At 41.3% G+C, this 21294-nt stretch overlaps 1 protein-coding gene across 1 annotated transcript; it reads right to left on the reverse strand.

Annotated features, from left to right (window-relative positions):
* Positions 1-18742: 18742 nt before the first annotated feature.
* LOC311007004 (delayed-rectifier potassium channel regulatory subunit KCNS3-like) lies at positions 18743-20242 on the reverse strand (the record flags this gene model as incomplete). Its single annotated transcript, XM_084000081.1, has 1 exon — positions 18743-20242. One exon carries the CDS (start codon positions 20240-20242, stop codon positions 18743-18745), a length of 1500 nt encoding a protein of 499 aa, XP_083856207.1.
* Positions 20243-21294: the final 1052 nt, after the last annotated feature.

The following is a 21294-nucleotide window of genomic DNA, read 5'->3' on the forward strand; positions in this document are numbered from 1 at the left end:
CTAAAACTCACTAAGATCATGCTGTGTCTTGTTTGCTGTACAAAAATCTATTTTTTTAAAAAGGTTTTATACGGATTACAAGTTATGACATATTCATTGTTGGCTTTGGACAAAGCCCAATGAGCTGTTCCTGCCTGTTTGCAGTCTTTTTGCCGAGCTAAGCCAATAGATAGATAGATAGAAAGAAAGACTTTATTGTCCACCGTAGTGGAAATTTTCCAAGACAACAAGGCATAAAACAATCTTGGAGATTGGCTCTTGGCTGTAGCTTTATATATCACCACTAGACTGGCATCAATTTTCCGTCATTAAGGAAGAGAAAAAGCTAATTTATAATTGTATAAAGATTTTTATGCACACAGTTCAGTTCTTTGAGAGAATTCACACACTTGAATGGTATTTCTGTCTCAGTCAATTGAAAATTATAAGTCAACGGCCTTTGTGCAGTTACGTGCCACCCTGAGTACCCTAAGTATGGTGGCCCAGAGGGGACAATGCAAATACAAAAGCCACAACAAAAATACAAGAGCCATAAAACAAAGGCAATGGGTGCAAACCCCACATTATGAATTGCAATGAGGTTGTTATTTTTGCCATTGGGTTGACCCATCTGGGCCACCATACCAAGGCCTCTTTGCCCAAACCGGTCCATGAAGACATAACGGCATCACTAGAGGGTATCCCTGTTTTTACAGCAGGCTGAAGACGTGGGCTGCTGAAGACGAAGATGAGTTATTAACTTTAAGAGCTTTATGACTCATCTTCTTCCACCTTAGGCCACAAACTTATCAATCACCCCCGGTACACGCTGTGGAGAGGAGGCTACTTGACGTTTAAATTATATGATGCCACCAGCCACCAGCTGTGAAGGGTGAAGGAACGAGGAATTAATCTAGCTTGAATATCGAGACACATTCAAACCGGATAATTTAAGTCACTCAGCAGATATTGGGGGGTGAAGCTGGAACCGTCCTCGGTCACCATCCCCAATAAAGTCACTCACTGTTTATTACAGGAGATGCGTCCTTTGTTTTGACTTTGCGAAACAGGCGACTTGGGACCTTGCACCTTGCTGAAATATGAAATTATCCATGAGTGAAAGAGGAGGCGTCACTCTGTAGCCCTGCCAAATGCACTCCCTCGCTACTGTAAGTGCTCTCAATTCAGTCCTCATTTCCTGACTCCTGCCAATCTTCCCATGAGAGAACAAGAGCTTTTGGCCCATCCTTCCCCGAGTCCCCGCTCTAACAAAGCAATCTCACTACACAAGGACGTTATTTTCTGCTTATGCAGCAATAAAACAGCCGTGCTTCACTAGAAATGGGCTAAAAAAAAAACCCACAATACCACATTTGCATTGAGTGATGACCTTGTGATGCATTTTAATGTTTAGTGTTGTCTTTTAGGTGCCCAAGGAGGCAGTAAATGCTTGACACCTCATTGAGTGACAAAGATGTATAGTCTGTTGTCTTGTTGGCTCTAGAGACGGCATTGTCACCACCGTGGTCCAAACCTTAATATAATAAAAACTATTGGATGGCACAAATGTTTGTATGATTTATTTATTGTATATATTTAAAAAAGGACATTGCACATTAATAACATCAGCGTAAAAAAAGAAAAGAAAAAAAAAAGCGGATATAAATGCACCAGAGTTAGCAGTTAACTGACTGACTAAAAGTGGTCAGTGTTAGTGGTATTACACATGTTCCTAACTTTGTAAATCCTCAGACTTTTCTACCATGAAGTTTTTGATAAGACGTTTTACCGTTTTTGGATGGATTATCATGGGAGTTGGTGCTATTAGTCATTTCCTACCCTTTACTTTTTGTAACTTATTGCTAAAATTCCCACCGGCCTCTGCTTCACTTTGTCAGAAAGGTATGTAGGGGGGCTGTGGAGCAACTTGAACCCCCCTCTACTCTACTCTATAAATAGTTCTGCTGCCCTTAGTCTTGTGATTTAATGTCCTTAATTCATGACGTGCAACACTTTGAATTTGTGTATGAAATGTGCCCTGAAAATAAACTTGTCTTTCCCAGGCAGTTAAACCTCCAGCTGATTATCATCATGGATTTATCCGCCACCACACTTTCAGTAAAGCATTAATTCACTGTGCTCAACAGGCCCTGGCCTCATATAACTTGCATCTCTTTAAAATGAAAGGTAGCCTATTACATCTCAGAAAATAAAACAGCGCATACAGTACAATAGTGTTGGTTTAGCAGATTTTATAGGTGACTTTACCCTCCATGACATCTCTGTTTTCTGTTTGTAATGTATTCTGAATTAAACACAAGATAAACGACTTTACAATTGCAACCACTTGATGACATTTTAAAGATGTTTGTTTAGTGAAAAATGTGATAAATAACCCCCAAAGACGGCCGCCGAACGCATCACTGGAGCTATACAGCTGATATAAATAAACCACATCAGCATGTTTTGTTTCTGCGTGACGATGTTTCCTCCAAACCCCTGAGCTGACAACTTTAGCTTGGCCGGCGCAGCGTCCTGTTGGGTGTTGCTGTGATCCATCATCAGATCTGATGGAAATTGAGTCAGTCATCCATCAGAAAGTCATCAACATGCAGCCTTCTCCTCTCAGAGAGGCGGTGATGCAGTGGCCGCGATGCTCTGATTTATCTGTGTGATTCACTGCTCTCTGTTCGCCCTGTGTTTGCCTGTACTGCCCCGTCCGTCTGTTTCACCTCCACCAACACAAACACAAACACCAAGACAAACACAAACACAAACACAAACACCACCACCAAGACTCAGCAGGCCGCAGGCGTCCAGGCATGATGGAGTGTCAGTCTGCATCAGTCGGGACGTAAACCACAGTTTGGGTTCTGATTTGTTGAAATTGGGAATTCTTCAGCCTTATGGCCCGGTGATCGATCCAGGCAGGCAGCCAGAGCTCCATTAGTGAACAAGCTGTACTGAGAGCTGCTGCACGATGGGGCTTCGATGAGAGGGACTGCTGCTATTTCTCACAGGGGCTTTCCTCAGCTCGCCTCCGACATCTTTACCATTAGTCATTAACTGCAGGTTTTAGCATTATACATCACAAATGAAATTGCATGTAAGCATTTTGCTCATCTTATTAAAGAAGACCATCACCAACAGTGTGGGATGAATATTGTGTGAGTGCAATTTCAAAAAGAATATCTTATAGGAGACACATTATGCCCCCTTTCCACAAATTAAAATAGTTCCCAGGTGTCTTAAAGACATGTCTGTGACATGCTTTGGTCAAAATACCCCAAGGATCAAACATCACAGCTCTTTTCATCCTCTCAAAACAGCCCTGTTCAAAGCGGCTGGTTTCAGTGCTTGTCCCTTTAAATGCTAATGACCCACTGGTTGCCCCGCCCCTTATACTGGTCCCAGGTAGGGGTGGGGTTATGCTAATTTGAAACCTAGTTACATCACTGGAAGACAACTGAGGGAACAGCTTGTAAAACCACGTGGATTTCAACCTATGGGAGCCTGCACATTACAGATTTTTTTTGTGTCAATTCTCACATTCTGGGGGCTGGAAGACAAGACAAACACCCAAATAAATTTTAAAGAGCCTTCAAAAAGTGATATTTCCATATGTCCCCTTTAAAAAAGATGGAAAAGAATGTACACACAATGAAAAAAAGGCAAACAGATAAAACGTAGATAGATAAATACTTGCAAATGCGCTAAGTCCATGTTGAAAGCCACCTCCAAATTATGATATTAATGATATTTGGTAACTTGAACTTGGTATTTTTCAGATATATGATAAGATGCTGACCTAACCACTGCATTTAAAAAAAGATGATTAGTTAAATTGCATTTAGTCACCATTTCAGTCAGTATCCTTATGTCTTTTTCATTTTCTCTCCATAAAATTAGGGAGCTTTGTAATAGAGCCCAAGATATGGACACTATTTCCCACCAAGGGCATCTTTTAAGTCGACCAGCCACCTGTACATTTTCAATAACAACTGGATTTGAGGACAGTAGAGGTCATTTCCTTTATTCCTATTTACTGCAAGCAGTCTGTTGATGTAAATCTTCTTGATCGTCTTGACTGCCAATGGTAATGAAACAACCTGTCCACTATTTCTGCAAAAAATGTCCTTAAACACCTCTAAATAAGATTTTTATGTCAGTCCCATCTTGCACCAGCCAGGGCATGAATAATGTAGCTGACTAAAAAGTAAAGTTTGTGTTCGCTTTGATGTATTTGCTTGGTTTTTTAAAGTTTCCCACCTGTCAGGAAGTCATTTTCAAACTAAACAATCTGCTTGTAATAATTACACTTAGTTAATTGGCTGCAAACACGAACAAACTGAGCACTGCAGCCCGAGACTGACTCTTTGTTAGTTGCATCTCCAGGGCTTCAGGTGTTCAAAAACATGTCTGACTCAGCAGGGACCACACCAGCTAAGAAAAATACAGCACAACTTTTGGTCTAAAAGCTTCAGTACCTCGAGCAGCATCAGTCTAAAAGCTATAAGACACAGAAATCCAGGAATTGCAGTTTTCACCTTTACTAAGAGTCAGGATTTCGACAGCAGTGATTCACCGATAGATCAACACTCTGCTTCTAAACGATGCTCATTTTGTTGTTAGAAACACATTTGCATGCAGAAATGAAGACGTCACCACATAAATCTTCCTTTTTCAGTCATTTTATTGTACTTGCAATCAATAGCAACATTTTCCCTGCTGCCTGGGAACAATGTAAATCAGACTTATTGTCTCCTAATGACCTGCACAGAAACCTGTTATTGTCAGACTCTGCTCCGTGTGTTATTGGACAAGACAATTGCTCCCTCCAAGAGTGCTTTCTCTGTTTACATATTCGGATAAATACACTGTCGCTGTCCATTACACAGAGAGACTCATGTTCAGCTCTTTGGGCTCTTATTTGAATTGAACTGACAACTCCAATAACGTCCATATCTGGACTCTAACATAAACAATCGCACTCACTCTGCGGGCTCCTCAAAGATCCTGTGTTTGTAATGGTGTATGGATTTTGGAAACACGTTATGCAATATGTCATGAGGATGAAGTGGTGACTGTTCAGAACGATCCCAACACTTTCTTCAAATGTATTCTCTTGCTGATTAAAGACACGATATAACTCACTGAACAATAATAAGCAGCAGTACTATAGGTTGCTGAGTACAAGGAAAGAATACTGAAATACTCCCCTGTAATACATGTAACCTGTGAGTAAATATATGAGATTAAAGGGGAATCAGGGTCATCTCTCTTTATGCTTATGCATTTCACTTTGCTGAAGTCTGGAGGAAAAAATTGCATTAGAAACTAGGATAAATTGATTACATTAATCAAGGAAATGTAAATCAATAGCCCGCTGACAACAGTGAAGAAGTTGCTGCTTCCATATCTGGGGCTATATCTTAAGAAAATGCAGCCAAAATGATCTGATTTATCACCTTGGCAAGATCGCCCCCAAAAAATAATTTTATGGCTCACCAGACCAGAACAGCAGCCCCGGACGGTATCCTTTATTTTAAATGACCGTACTGCTTCCAGTTATCACATGTTAGTGCATAAGAGCTTCTCAAATGAAAGTGGAAACAGGTGCATGAAAATGAGCAGAATTAGAGAGGAAGGAATTGAAACTGCTCGCGGTATCTGGATGTACTTTGACCTCTGCAAATAAGATTTGTAGCAGCTTTAATCACTCGGCAAAGAAATAATAAATTTAAAGAAAAATCAGTCATCAATTATCTACAAGGTCATCTCGGACTAATCAAAGCAATCGCTGGGGCACAATAACGCTTAGCAATGCAGCAGCCAATTACTCAGCGAATAATGTCTTCAGAGCTTTGTTAAGTGCTTCTGGTCTCACAGCACAGCAAAGTCGATTTCCATTTTAATGTCAAATCGACAACGCAAAGCAGCGCCGCTTGTAACTGATAGTGACGCACGGGGGCGAAGCAACCTTGAGAGGCTGATGTGTCATAAGAGTCAGTGTGAAAAAAAAAAAAAAATTAAAGGCCAGTAGTAGATTAGTGTTGGAGGGAGAGTGGTGACCCTGTGAGGGAGAGGTCAACCTCAGCCTTATGTTCCCTCATTTCTACGTTTTTTTTTTCTTTCCAAAATTAGGCCCTATGTTCCCACCTTTCCTTTATCATATATTTTATCCCCATTTCTCCCAACTTGGTAGTCAATTACACCCAACCTATTATCCAGTAGCAGTTGACTACAGATGTAATGTAGCTTTTAGCTAAATCTGGGAACATAGGGCTGACCCCTTCCAACACCGCTACTCCAACATAGGGTTGATTGACGAGCCCTTATACCGAAATTAGACTCACCTCCAGGAGTTAGTGCAATTTAGACAACAAACTTCTACAGTAGTAAAAAAAATCTGTATGTACTGTCTAGAGCTAGACTTCAGCTCTGTATACTACCTACTGTTGTAACATGTTATGTCAAAATGTCATAAGTAAAAGAAAATGTTATGTCAAAATGTAAAAAGCAAAAGAAAAGAAAAGATTATGATGAAGATTTTATTCTGTGGGTAATGGGGGCGGGACTAGATAAGCTTTTGCTTCTCCCGCTTTCCCTTTCGGCCATGTGTATTGTATAGTGTTAGTAGTAGTAAAGGAAGCATTAGAAAGTTTGTACAGTAAGTAGGCTACACCAAGAATTCCGGACATTATAGCCACTTGGTAACGTTTGCGCCATTCGGTTAATAGCGGTAATTCGACCACTGTTCGAGCAAGGGAAAACAAGCTTCTGGGGGGGGGGGGGGGGCGTTTGACTCGAGGTCATGGTGCAAAGGACCCTAGGTTGAAATTACTCTGAATCATCCCTTTAAATGCGGTATAAAAATAAAAATGACTTGACTTAGAGTTTCATTTTGAGAATATTCTTAGAAATGAGAAAAATCTTAGAAATGAGGCAACATAGGGCTGTGGGATCATTGGGTTGTGGGAACATACAGTAGGGCTGACCCCCTCCCCGGGAAGTTTTTTTTTGGAGGTAATGGGGACGACTTTGCCTCCGTTCACCATCGTTACTGTGGTTATTCACACACACACCTGATAGTTTGTCACCATTAACTTCACTCACTTCCACGTCGTTGCTGTGTGATTTGTAGATCGTCTTTATAGAGCCTCATTAATCACTCAACGACAGAAGACCAGTTTCTTTCTTTCCAACAGAATTCACACATTTTCTTTCTATTTTTATCATTTTACTGTCTCATTCAAAATGATCTTTAATGCGTCTCCTCTTTTTACAACTTTACAGCACCTCCTCGGGGATTAAAAGCATGGATGGTAGTTTCAGTGCCATCTTTATTAAATTTATTTGATGGATGTAACTCCCTTGTTCCTGCTGCCAAAAACTCTCCATTGTCATTCACTCCAGATCCTGCAGCGAGGACAAATGGCAACGATGCGATCTCAATAAAATAGGCCATTTGACATAAATTAAAAATGTGTTGCACAAAGGTAACTGAACTGCAGGTAAAACAGAATTTAATAAAGCCTTAGGTCCTCATTGATCTTTAATCACACACATTTATTAATGCTCTAAAAGGCTGAGTGGACACAATTATGGAGCGCATGCATTACACAGCACAGGAGGTAATATCAGATGACCATAAAACCTGCAGCTGAGGATAAAAAAAAAGGCATGATGCAGTAAGTTTGAAGCTTAGCCTCATGGGTTTTTAACATTAGTAGTAGGTGCTTGCACTTTTTTTTTTTCAAACATCTTCTTCACAAGAACTGAAAAGAAGTCTAGTTTTCTTCAAGGTCACAACAGCTGCAGTTGATTTCTAAATGGTTAATTTAATGTTTTTATATGTAACTGATTTGATAGTTAGGTTATTTCATGACAACTATGCAGAGAGTTGATACATTTGTCAGGTTTTGGTGTGAATGGGTCGAACAATGCAGACATGACACGGCACAGAAACTAATAAGGTGCAACAAAAATATGTTAATTACTCACTGGAAAAAGGCAGGAACACAGGAACAAAGAGCACAAGAAAGGTGAAACACGTTGGGTAATCACAAGCAGGGAACTTGACAGGGAACAAAATAAACAGACCATAATATAAGTATAAGCAATAACTGCAGAGCATATGGTCGCAACTTCTAAAAATGCCTGGTAACACTTTATAATAAGTACTGTACACACTATTAAGCATTAGTTAAGCATTAATAAATACTGAATTCTTCATTTATAATGCATCATTAGTATGTAGTTTATAATACAGTTAGTGCTACTGTAATCAATGATGAGTAAAACATTTTTAACTGTGTTTATAAACTACATACTAATGAGTATTCATGTGTGGACATATTCATGTGTTATAAATGATGAATTCAGTACTTAATGCTTAACTAATGCTTAATAGTGTGTGCTTAATGTCTTAGTGATTAATGTTACCTTTAGGATTTAGCTGCTGGTTGTCACTGTGATGGGCAACAGTCTTCTCAGTTTTTTGATGGTTTTTAGACCAAGCGAATAATCATTCATCTTCAACATTGTTTTTTCTATATGGTATTTCATATTTATCATATTTTCATATTTTATGTCATATAATCACAGTCCAATATTATCATATATTATTATTTACAGTTGCTTTCAGTAAAAGCTTAAAGGGCCGACTGTCTTAAACATCAGTTGTAGGTGTTTTATAGCAGGGAACCTGTACTGAAGGCAGTCATAGTCGTACATGTGGTGTTTTTGTCCTCTTGCCTTTCACTGGCCCATCCCTCCTCTGCTCCGTCCCTCTCTCCTTCTCTCTCTCCTCCTCCTCCTCCTCCTCCTCCTCCCTTTCTCTGATTCATTAGCAGGACTTGGAGCCCTTCTGCCCTCTTTTACTGCCTCCATTAAATCCTTGCTCTCTCCATTGCAACTCTCCATGGATAGCGAGTGCATCAGTTCATCATCTGAGCTAAGAGCCGCAGCAGTGTATTCGACATTTGTCATCCTATCCGCTTTATCTTTACTCGGGCCCTGTCTGGCCCGGCTCAGTCCGTCATTCTGAAACACATTAATGAAATGTAAATTCAACTCATATAATGCTTGTGAGGCTGTGATTAACAGTGAGAGATACAGTATCTCTAAGTAACGCTTGTCAACAAGTATGTCACGCCTCTTCTCCTTGCACCTGCTCCAACAGCAAGAAAAAGCAATAATTAACATTATTTGCTCATAAATACACTGTGTTTATTGGAGTTAATAATGAAGCAGGACAACATCAATAAAATGCCCCATAAATGTTAAGTGAAGAGAAGTAAATGTGCAGTATAACTCAGTTAATTTCAGCTGTTAGCAGAGATAGTGGCAGGAAATCCCTGTGCACAGGAGCGAAACAAGGCTTATGCAAAACAAACACAGGAGACCACTCCACGTAGAAGATACTGAACAATGTTCAAGTGTGCAGCAAAAAATACTGCTGATACAGTTGCATCCAACAGCCACTTAGTGGAAGAAAAAACAGACCAGTATGGACTTTTCCTGATCTTGAAGAACTTACATAGCCTATCGGAAAAAATTTAGCAACAGCCTGTTTGTAGGTCAATCAATTCAAACTGCTGTGCCCATAAAACATTTTTCTGACACCCGAAGCTTCATCTTAAAATCCAATAAAGATTGAAATGTTCTCCCCCAAAAAACAGAACAAATGTGTCAATGACGACATATTGTCTTCAATTAATGCCATAAAGCCACAACAAAACAAGCACTGGGTGGCCAAAATTATTAGAACAGCTGACAGATCTGAAAATACCTGACATTTTTTGCCTCCAAAACATGATTTCATTTAATAATTTTCATTAAATATGAGTTTTAATGAGTTTTTTTTAAATCCACTTTAAGCTTTAATATTTGGTATGTTCACCTTTTACAGCTGTTACAGCAGCACATATCTCTAGCATAGTGTCAGTAATTTTCCCTGAGAACTTAAATAATTCAACTTTATTTATAATACTATAAATACTAATGTTATCCCATCATGCCTTCTGCTGCTCAAGCCAAATGTTTTCCTTTGTATGACAGATTCTCTCCAGGTTTTTTTTTCCAATTCACCCCAAATTTGCTCAGTGGTGTCGAGGTCTACATTTTGTAAATATAATTTGGCTTCTTCTGTGAAGGAACATGATTGTGTGAAATTGACAGTGTATTAGGTGCAGCTTGTTTTTTGTATGGAAAATGACCTAAATCTTCTTATGATGGCTCTATTCTATGGTTTAAAGAGCATAATGACGATTAATTAACCCAATTCAACAAAAACAACTGAAACCCCTTAAATATGCTCTAATAATTTTGGCCACTAATGTATGTATGATATGGTCAGGGGAGTAATGTAATGTAAATATCACTGATAACTAATAGCACAGTTTTAAATGACAAGTAAATCTGAGCATTACAGTGTCTTCTTCTTACTGCGTGTAATCTTGGTTGTTGTTGCAGCCCTGCAGTGTTGAGGCTGTAACCTCATGTAACCTGTCCAAAACAACCAGGAATTGAATCTGTCTGCAAAGGCAAATACCAGCGGTCCCAGAGGAGCTGATGCTGCTGTGAGGGGGTTGAACCAGAGAGTCGTGCTGCTGAGAGCAGAGAGGACTGAGGTCAGGCGGTGTAAAGGCCTCAACCCAGCTCCCTGTGAGAGAGATACACAAGGCCACACATGGGACGCTGGATTATCTTCTTATCTCTGCCTTCGTAATTTGCTGAGGGTTTCCGCTGCATGACTGTAATGGTGGACAATAGGCGTACCCAAAGAGCCTAATTGAAACGCTCCAGTCTTCCCTTGGTCTTTAATTGGATAAGTCACACTGCAATGTCCAAGGTGAGGTGAAAGTGAGTTTGGCCTTAGTTTTTTTTTTTTTTTTTTTTTGTCAAACTGGGACAATTGATATGTGAATCCTATGATTTCTAATAATAGATTTTTCATGTTTCAATTATTAAATCCACTTTACATCATGCAATAGTCAATATTGACTCTAGTTAATTGATCTATTGTGGTTTTCATTTGTTTGACCAATTAAATTTAAAGCTTAATGGAGAATAATTGAATTGAACCAATTCTACATTAGTCTTCTCAAAGTAGACTGCTCTTGTACTCACGTTTGTATAAGCACTGTATGGTGTTTGTGTTGTACTGATGTTTGAGCCAAGGGTTTTTTTCCTGTTAGTTTAGTTGTGTATTTATATAAGGATCCATTTAGGGACAGGCGTTGCAGACTAGCTTGGGCTATAAATGCCGCGGTATGTGGCGTAGGTCCATGTTCTTGATGCTTCAAAAATAAACATTAAATTAATAAATACTGTGTGTTTTTCTTAACCTATTAATATGCAATGGCACTGACAAATTTCTTTTTTGTTGGTTTGTTGAGGTGCAGAGGCAGGTTAGAGGATAAGTTCACTAACTCGAAGCTTTTACGCAATGTATAAATGTAAACAAACGTAAAAGGGTTTTGCCTGACTGAGTTATAGCAGATTTATGTGTTGCACAGACAAAAAAAAGTTAGCCTTTCTCTGTAATATATGGTTATGGACATGAACAATAACAATATCCATCCAGCTTCAGTGTAATAAACCTGCATGAAGGAGGAAAAAAAAATCCAAATATAAACAAAGTGGCTTGGTTGTTATATGTGACCCTGAGCTGAAACCACACAGCTGCTGGTAACGGCTGAGTGAAAGTGATATGGCTGTACTCTGTGGTGAGCTGTACCATGTAATGACTGTGATCACAACATAATAAATTAGCGACAGAGCCTAATAGAAACATCAAAACTGTTTCCCCCTCAGCTCAGCTCAGTCTTTGATTCACTTCAGGAGACACAAAAATGCTTTTTTTTCGTTTCCTAGACAGACATCACACAGTCATGTTCCAGCTCATTAACATTTTACAACGTAGAAACAAATCTTTTCTTTTTAGATGTGCATCATTATCATGATAAATGTTGAAGCACGCTGCTAGATCACCCCGTACCACCCCCACGTTTTCTCACATTACAGTACATTTTTTAATTGTTCATCAAACTTGATGAAATCAGGTATTGGGTTTCATTCACTCATTTTAATGCGTAAAGTCAGCTGGGCTACACACTGGAAGACAATGTAACGGTTAAAAAAAGGCCTACTACAGTAGGCTATAGTTAGAATAGCAAATTAGTATAGTTAAAGCAGAAGTGAGTGATATATTTGTGTTAATATAAGTCTTAAATAGTTATATCTTCCGACAGCAATCACTTACATAGAGTGTTTGGACTGAAACACGGGTCTCTCAGTCCCTCTGCTTTGCTCTGAGCCGAAGAGAAAACATTTATCGTATCCTACAGTTTTTATCCAATGAGGAGAGAGAACGGCATGCAGGGCTGTGTGTGCAGCCAAGGAACGCCGTGAATGTGGTGACGTAGCGACGAGGACTGTTATGGTGCGTTCAAGGAAACTCGTATTTTTCCGACCGTGAAGTGGTACCAGTTCGATCTGGTACGAGTTCACCGGTCGGAAGTTACGAGTGGCCGTTATAGTGACTTTCACCGGTAAAACAGGTCGGAAAAACACGAGTGGGTTGCCTGGAACGCTACAAAGTCGTAAGTTGTGACTTGAAGCTGTAATTTACTATTTCAAAAGCCTGCCTGGAACGCAGCATTAGCGAAAACGACCGGATCACTCACTTCTGCTTTAAAATAGCAAAAACTTAATAAATTTGGGTGGTACTTTGTTTTACAAGATTTCTATGTGCTCATGGACTTAGTAGTCTAGGCCTATTTCGTGTAGAATAAGTGGGAAACATCTGGTCATGCTAACCTAGCATAACGTTTAATAATTTATGGTGATGTTGTTGTTGTTTATATGAAATCTAATTCAAAATCATCACAGATAATATGTAGGCTATATCAAATAGCCTATCACTCTGACCAAAGGTCAAATCAAATCAAATTTGCTATAAAACCCCCTCTTTTTTTTTTGCTTCATGTTCAGTGTAAATGGCTCATGTGGGTTACCAGCTTCATTACGTTAGCTACATAACAACTCTACCTTCGTTAGCTACATAACAACTCTACAGATGGCTGTTCTTGTGCTGTTGTGTAAATATTTAATGAAAACTAACTTCAATGAAAGCTCTGGTGTGTGTGTGTGTGTGTGTGTGTGTGTGTGTGTGAGAGGTGAAAATGTGTTTCTGTGTCAGTATTTGTGCACTGGAGAAGAAGAGGAAGATCCTGCATCTCAATTCGAATACTTCTGTTAGTACACTTCCATGTAGCAAGTAGCAAGCCTATGTAGGCTACACTACACTTACTTCTGTAGTGTGCACATTTCTACAGGTTAGTGTTGTCTCAAATTGAATCGAATTCGGTCGTTGTGCAGTTACTGTAAGCTACCCGAAATGATGATCGGCCATTTGCCCATTGAATTGTGTTACTGCCAACATCAGTTGATGAACCGTATCTGCCGCATTTAGCTTGTTATGGCGTATGTTTGTTGTTTATGAGTGTTAAATTGTCTACATTTGTGGAAGACTTTAGCATTAGATGTGTGGTCAGAGGTTTAACAAGTTGTAAATATTTGCAAAATGCAACGTTAGTTCGGTGGGCAATGTTAAGTCGGTGATATTGTCAGCCATGGACATTGGACACCAAATTTACCCAGTAGTCTTTCCACACATTTGTAACATTTGTAACGTACAACATAGTCCGTCCCCTTCTGCTACGTAGACAAGATGGCGATTATTGTGTGTGAGAACTGTCATCGTTCCACACTCAACTTTTTGACCGTTTCGTGCACCATCCGCGGGCACTAACAGTAGGCTTCACTGCATTTTGCTAACTGAACACTCTTGGACACCCAAAATAGAAAGTTTAAGTAGCCTACGGATCAGTGTTGTTTTTGGCAGGCATTTTAGATTTAGTCTTAGTCTTAGTCTTTTTGACGAAAATACTTATTAGTTTTAGTCAATTTTAGTCATTCCTATATGTGATAGTTTTAGTCTAGTTTTAGTCGACGAAAACTCAACAAGGTTTTCGTCTAGTTTTAGTCAGTTTCAGTAAAAAAAAAAAAAAAAAGTCTTTCAACAAATTAATTCAATAAAGGAATGGTTTTACACATAATGTTTCCACCCAATGCCAAATACTTTATGGTCTAAGGATTATCCATTAGCCTACACACAGATAAAGTGGTAACAGTAGTGCATTCAGTTTTTTTTCTGATGGAGTGACGGCAGGTGTGTTGAGCAGAATGTGCGCTGCATGCCAGGTGGTGGGCGTAACCACACAAGGATGCAGCAGTGTTGCAGACACTTGTTGATTTTAATGGACAGATTACACGCACAATAAGCAGAAATGTCGTGCATTTGAACGTCTGACCACCCGTCAGCGCCGCGGAGCGGCTGCACCGCACTGACCGAGGTCACCAGAGCAGCGGATCACTGCCTGCTGCTCTCTGCCGCTCTGATCACAAGCACCGGGCGGCGGCGCACCGCGGCTCGTCTCAGCAGCGTCGTTCTGTTGTTGACGGAGCCGTTGCTAAATCGTGTGCAGCTAGTAATGACAATCCATAATATGGAATGTAGAGGCGATAACAGCCCGACCACTAACATTTACGTCCGTTCTCGTCTCGTCAACGAAAACTCACACACGTCTCGTCATGTTTTCGTCATCAGAGAGCCATGTTCGTCTCGTCACCGTCTCGTTATCGTCATGAAAAAAAGGGGCGTCAACGAAAATATTTCGTCATCGTCATCGTTAACGAAAACAACACTGCTACGGATGTGTGCATATTGAGACACAGCAATAGTCTTTTTGCTAACACAGACTAAATCGTTAAAATTAGGCTAAACTATTAGCATAATTACATAATTTAATATATTGAATCAGTTTGTTTTGTTTAGGCCTACATCATACAGTAGCAGTTAAACTAATGTTAGTTTTAGAAACTTTGCCACACTGCAGCTTTTAGGTGTAAACTAAAATTTAATTTGAACACTAATGTTGTAACCAAGCAAAGTTTAAGCTTGTGCAACCAACTATAGCAGTCCAATTTCCCGTTTGCACATTCATCACAGCACGCAGTGACCTTTTCCTGCTGTGTGAGGTTCAGGGACAAATGCCTTTACAGCCCCTTAGGCTTTGTGTAATATACTGAGTTCATATTACCTGCAAACAAATGTCAGAGTTTTCAAGGAAAGACTTTTTTTTTCTCTCCCCACCTCTTCAATCGGTCTACCAAAGACTGCACACATGACATGAGCAGTGTGAAAGTCTGCCACAGTCAGGTCGCTCCATCATTCTCTGCAGTGACTTTTGTTTAATATTAATGTCCAGCAGACTCTGCAGAAGTATCCCCTCCTGACAACGGTGCAGAACTAAGAAACATCACTGTCTCTCCTGCACCCAGAGACAACTCACCTCAAATCACCATCAAAGTCCTAGTGGCCAGTGATTACAAATATAAGTCTAAAAGAATAAAGCAAAAAAGAAAGAAAGCAAGAAAGATAAGAAAAAGCTGTTTAAATAAAGTGTATCGATTTGTTTTTACTTCCCACTCGCGTAACTGACCACAGTCTTTCTGACAGGAATTCAATTGTTCAGTGACACCTTTTATCCTGGTACTAAAATGCTCCACCACATCCAGTCAGCTCGGATTAAGACTTCATTTGACCCGGCAGAACAACCGTGGGAGGCAACTTCACCTCAGCCTTAATATAACGAAGGTTGTTGTTTCATTAAGGACAGAAAAAGGCCTAAAGGGGAATTTTGAAACATAACTCTTCCACAGTGACATTTGTGCTGACACGCTTGCTGTGACCTTATAGCAGGTAATTGGCTTTTCTTATTTCTTCTTTACATTAATAACAACCTGACCGGTGTCCTTCACATCCTGTATAGGGCCACATATGGCGTTAGAAAAAAAAAAAAGAAGCCACATCTGTAATAAGTACATTTCCTTTTTGTTAAGTACACACAGCACAGGTGACAGATTAATGACATGTCTACAGATGAACCTGCATGAAGGACTGGGTCATAAATATATCGCAAGCCCCCCCTGTGACCCATGTTCCTCCCTTTTTCCATGCAATAGCTACATTGCGTTCATCAATCCCACTGTGGGTTGTTAACGGTGATGTAAAGATTGTCTCAAAGAAGACTCATACGGAGGAAATGACTATGCAGAGACAAGATACATATGGTTTTTTCCCCCATATGTCAAATTTCACTTAAAAAGATTGTGCTATATGCTATTCAGGATAGTAGGGATACATCTCATTTCCTTTAAGTACCCTTCAGGTACAGCCAATACTGCAGACTAACAACAAACAAACCAATTGTAACAGCTACAGCAACCCCTCATAATAAAGTTTGGGGAAGTCAAATGTCGGAGGCACCGGCAGCTGTGGAAAATTATGGGAAATAAAAAAATACACAGCCTGACATAAGCTCAATAACTAAATGCATTCTTGCCGGCAGCAAAGTGACAGAATATTGAAATCCACTTCCCTCAACAGAAGCAACAGCCTCCAGTCACGAGGCTGGGAGTAATGACGAGGAACGCAGAAACATCATTATCTGTTGCTGCTGCAATCACGTGTGGTAGATCCTTCAGAACAAAGACATCATATCATCACTGACCACACAAATACTGAATTAAGATTACAAAGTTCCCCGAGAGTCTTTAAAACTCAACGTCTGAGTAGAAATCAATTGAGATGTTGTTTTTCCACCAGTTCTGCCATTCTTGTTTTTACCTCACGTACTTTACCCTGTGAGTGAAAGTTACAGCTTTCTGAACTTTTACAACAGTCTTTTATTCTAATAAAGGTGTTTTTGGGACATTTAATGTGACAGCATTAGTCACAGTGTCAGTCTGGCGGCCCTAATGACCGTCATCTGCATCCATTATCATTTCATGGCCCCCATAGTTCATTTTTACACTTCTGTTTACACTTTAATCCAGCAGTGCCTCAAGCGCTGTTCCCTCACTACCTACATTTCTATTTTGTCACTGCAGTGTTTCCCAATCTATCTGGGCTTGTAAGCACTTAAAATGAAGCATTGTCTGTCAGTGATCTCTTATATATACACATAATTATAATAACTCAATATAATTTCCTGCTCATTTGTTCATCTGATAAAACCTGCTGATTTCTCTTTGGATGGACATTTTGGCAGGTTTAATCCATGTACTGTGATCTGGGTGCATAGCATTAAACATGCTCTATACCTTTGAAATCAATACATGTCAGCACGAGTTCCTTCCCATTACAATAAATGGCAGCTGACAAAATTAAAACACAGAAAGTGTGGGTAAAGCAATATGCTAATCTCGTGTGTGATTCACACCTGAAGCCCAGTAAATCGAAACTCATTTACAACTATCAACAAATAATCAGTGAGTAATAGGCTAATCTGTTCATGTTAGTCTGCAGTTAACCTTTACACACGCCGCTGTAAAGTAAAAACCGTGTATCACCGCACAAACCAAACCAGCTGCAGGGTTTAATACCGTTTTTTATAGGTTTCTTTTGCCATAAAATTCAGCCAATATATATATATATATAAGACACCACCTGAACTTTAAATCCAACCGGAAAATAAATGGTACAAGTAACATCAATTTTTTCCCCCTGTTTGTTTCAAGTAGAAGTATGTGTTATCTTTGAGAAAAGATGCTTCTAGTCGACTGCAAGAGCACTTTTGAGACCCCTGCAGAGGAACGATTTTTTGCATCTCTGGCTCTATAGGACAGAAATTCATTCAACCGGCGATGATAGCACAGGACAGGAAATCCATGAAAAGGACAGGACTGGGTAGGTAAAGAAATTTCCCTCTATGTTTTCAGCACATTTCACCATGAAAGACAGAAAGACAGAAAGAAATATGCTGTCAGTGGTTGTTTCCATGCAGATTTTTTAGAGCCAATGTAGCCAGAGCTGCAATCAATGTGGAAAACTGCACATGGCCTGTTAATCTTTAGACGTTCGGTGATTAATAAAACGCTGTCAACATGAATTTAAAACCCTTTTTTCGATCGACTGTCCGCCCAGTGACAAATGAGAAGCATATTTCTTCTGATTCACTGAGTTTTTATTTCATGTCAACATGAGTTACCCCCCTGGAGTCACCCAGCATGCCAACACAACTGTCCATAACAAAAAAAAAATTCAACAACAATAACCTGGCATATCAGTGCGTTCCCACAGTGCTCTGAGAGAGAGATGTGCGGCCTCTCTCCGTCAGCATCAGGGACACTGCATAAATCTACGCAACTATTTATATTATGTTTATTTTTTATTTTTGTTCATGCAGGCTGTGCAACATCAGTCAACTTAGAGATCTATTATACCATTTTCAAAAGCATCGTCTCACAGTGTTGCTGTCATTCTAGACTTTTGTATTTGCCGAACTCTCAGACAAATCAATACAGGACATTACTTTGAAAAACATTAACATTATGGCCTCCTACATGCATCATTGCAGTTTTCTCAAGCAGAAAATGGGCTTTCAAACCTCTGAGCAAGGATCAGATAATTCCCTTTGGGTTTCCTGGTTTTAGCGAGGCTGTATATTTCACAAGCTTTTCCCTTGTAAAAAAAAATAAAAATATCATGGCCATTATATTTCTCTGTCAAATTGCAGGAGGAAGACAGTGAAGGAAGTCAGGGTCAGTGATGGAGCGCTCTGCCCTGAGAGGCACGGAGTGACTTGCAGTCATAAAGGGAGCGACACTTATTGGTGAGATGGCAGAGATCTCATTTGGCTGCTCCATTTTCACAAGTGTCATTATCGTACACCTCGATGTCCTGGAGACTGGAGGCATCTGTATCGTCCCCTGCGCTGCTCGCTGCACTGTTCCTGAAGGCGAGACTCCCAATGAAGGGGTACACGCTCTCTGCGAACAAGTCTCGGATGTTATAATAGGGCAGCTCTGGGTCCTGTCTCTCGGGCTTCTCGATACACTGTCCCTCCATGGCTTTGTTCCTCTGATAATACTTTGAGAACTTATTAAAGATGATGGTGATGGGCAGAGCCACCACCAACAGGCCGCAGATGATACACAAGGTGGCCACTATCTTCCCCGCTAGCGTCACTGGGCATGTGTCGCCGTAGCCGACCGTGGTCATGGTGATGGTCGCCCACCACCAACCTGAAGGGATGGTCCCCAAATCTGTGTCCGGGTCCTCCTTCTCCGCGAAGTAGATGAGCGCGGAAAAGATGGAGATCCCCACCGAGAGGAAGAGAAGGAGAAGCCCCACCTCGTGGTAGCTGTGGCGAACGGTGGCTCCCAGCGCCCGCAGCCCGATGGAGTGGCGAGCCAGCTTGAGGATTCGGAGGACCCTCATGAGACGCAGCACCTGCACCACCTTCCCCACGTTCTGCAGGTCCTCGTTCTCCTCCGCCGCCTCCTCGTCGGCCGTCTCCAGAGCCAAAGTGGCGTAAAACGGCAAAATGGAAGCGACGTCTATGATGTTCAAGGGATTCCCGAGGAACTTCCTGCGGGAGGGCGCGACGATGAGCCGGAGGATGAACTCGGCGGAGAAGCAGATGATGCAGATGACCTCGAGGTAGGCGAGCACGGGGTCCTCGATGGGCCTCTCGTTGTCGTCCACGCGCTGGAACTCGGGCATGCTGTGGACGCACATGGCGACGATGGAGGTCAAGACCACGCTGAGCGAAGCCACGGCGATGATCTTGGAGGCTGTGGAGTGGCCGGGATCCTCCAGCCGGAGCCAAACGTAGCTCCTCACTTCGCCGCACCAGGCGCCTTTGAACTTGGCCAAATCCTTATCGAGAGCGGAGAGCTCCTCGAAAGACGAGTCGAAGCTCGGCTGCTGGTCGTCGCTCCGGATGTCCCAGTCCCGGTCCTCGATGTACTCCTTCCTCTCGTGGTACCAGTAGCTGCAGCAGGGGCTCAGGTGCAGCTCCTGGATGCCCCAGTACTCGATCTCCTGGCTGAAGGAGTACACGCACAGCTCCTCCATCATGTGGATGCGTCCGGTCTGGTAGAAGTTGAGCACGCTGAGGAAAACCCGGGGACTCCTGTCGAAGTAGTACTCCCTCTCGGCCGGGCTGTAGTCGTCGCACAGCTCCAGGATCGCCGCCTCGCTTTGGCAGCGGAGGAGGCGAGCCAGGCGCGTGTGAGGGAAGCGGAGCAGTGTGTCAGGATGCACTTCGTGTCGTACCCCTCCCACGTTGAGGTGGACCTGGTCCTCCTTGTTCCCACGTTGGTGGAGGATTTGCCCATACCCCATGGTCCTGACGAACCATGCATTAGAACAACAACAACAAAAAAGAAGTCTGTCAATCAGTTTATTGATTTCTTTATGACAAGAAAATGAACTACAAACATCCACAGTCAGCCAGGACGGTGACGTGAGAGAGAGGTGCATTTATGTGGTCGGATGCCTATCAAGACATATTTGCCAGCACAGTTTGTAGAACACATTAGTCCTCTGAAGGAGAAAAAAAAAATCAATATTAGCACACACAGGAAATGGCTTGTGCTGGAGTGAGTGAAGAGGCGTGAGGTACTGTCACTTCTTGAAGGGCTCAAGAACAGGATTATCACCAGAAGAATCAAATTACAGAGCGGACTAGACTAACTCAGAGGAAATGAGAGGCAACAAGTTGAAACTGAACCCGCACATTATTCCAACGACTGTCTGCTTTCCTGTATAGTAGTGTGTATTGTCCTGTGGGCAATTCAGAGCCTTTTCTGAATAAACCAGCCTGCTAGTTTGCATGCACACTGTGCTGACCTTTGTATAAAATATAGATCTAACTTTTTTCCTTTTTTGTATCAAAGCCTTTTTTGCTAATAAGTCAGGTACTTAAGTCTGTTTCTGAGGCTAACTTAAATAAAAACATAAAACTACAGCTTACCTGCACTTGGAGCCGTTCTTTCCATGAAAATAACTTTTATCCGGTTGTTTTAGTTTTCACATTTGTAGCTGCAAACAGCAAGTCAGCGGAGGGAGGGAGTGCGGCGCTGCATCTTCACGGACAGGACAAGAAGAGCTGAACGCAGGACAGCCGCACGGCAGCAGTTTGTTCCCTTTTACAGGGAACAGGGAGGGGCAAGAGAGGAGGAGAGAGGAGGAGAGAGGAGAGGGGAGGGAGGAGAGGAGAGGGGAGGGAGACTGCACATATGTAGGAACACCCTACTGTAATATTACAGTGGTTTTATGTTAAGTGCGTAACATCTCTGAAGGCAGCGATAGTTCAGTTGTGATATCTAACCTCTAAAAGATCACAGACCTTCCTCCTGTGAGGGCTGCTCTGCTCCACCTATTGATGTCATGTT

This window comes from Trachurus trachurus, assembly GCF_905171665.1.
Source record: "Trachurus trachurus genome assembly, chromosome: 24".
Lineage (NCBI taxonomy): Eukaryota > Metazoa > Chordata > Actinopteri > Carangiformes > Carangidae > Trachurus > Trachurus trachurus.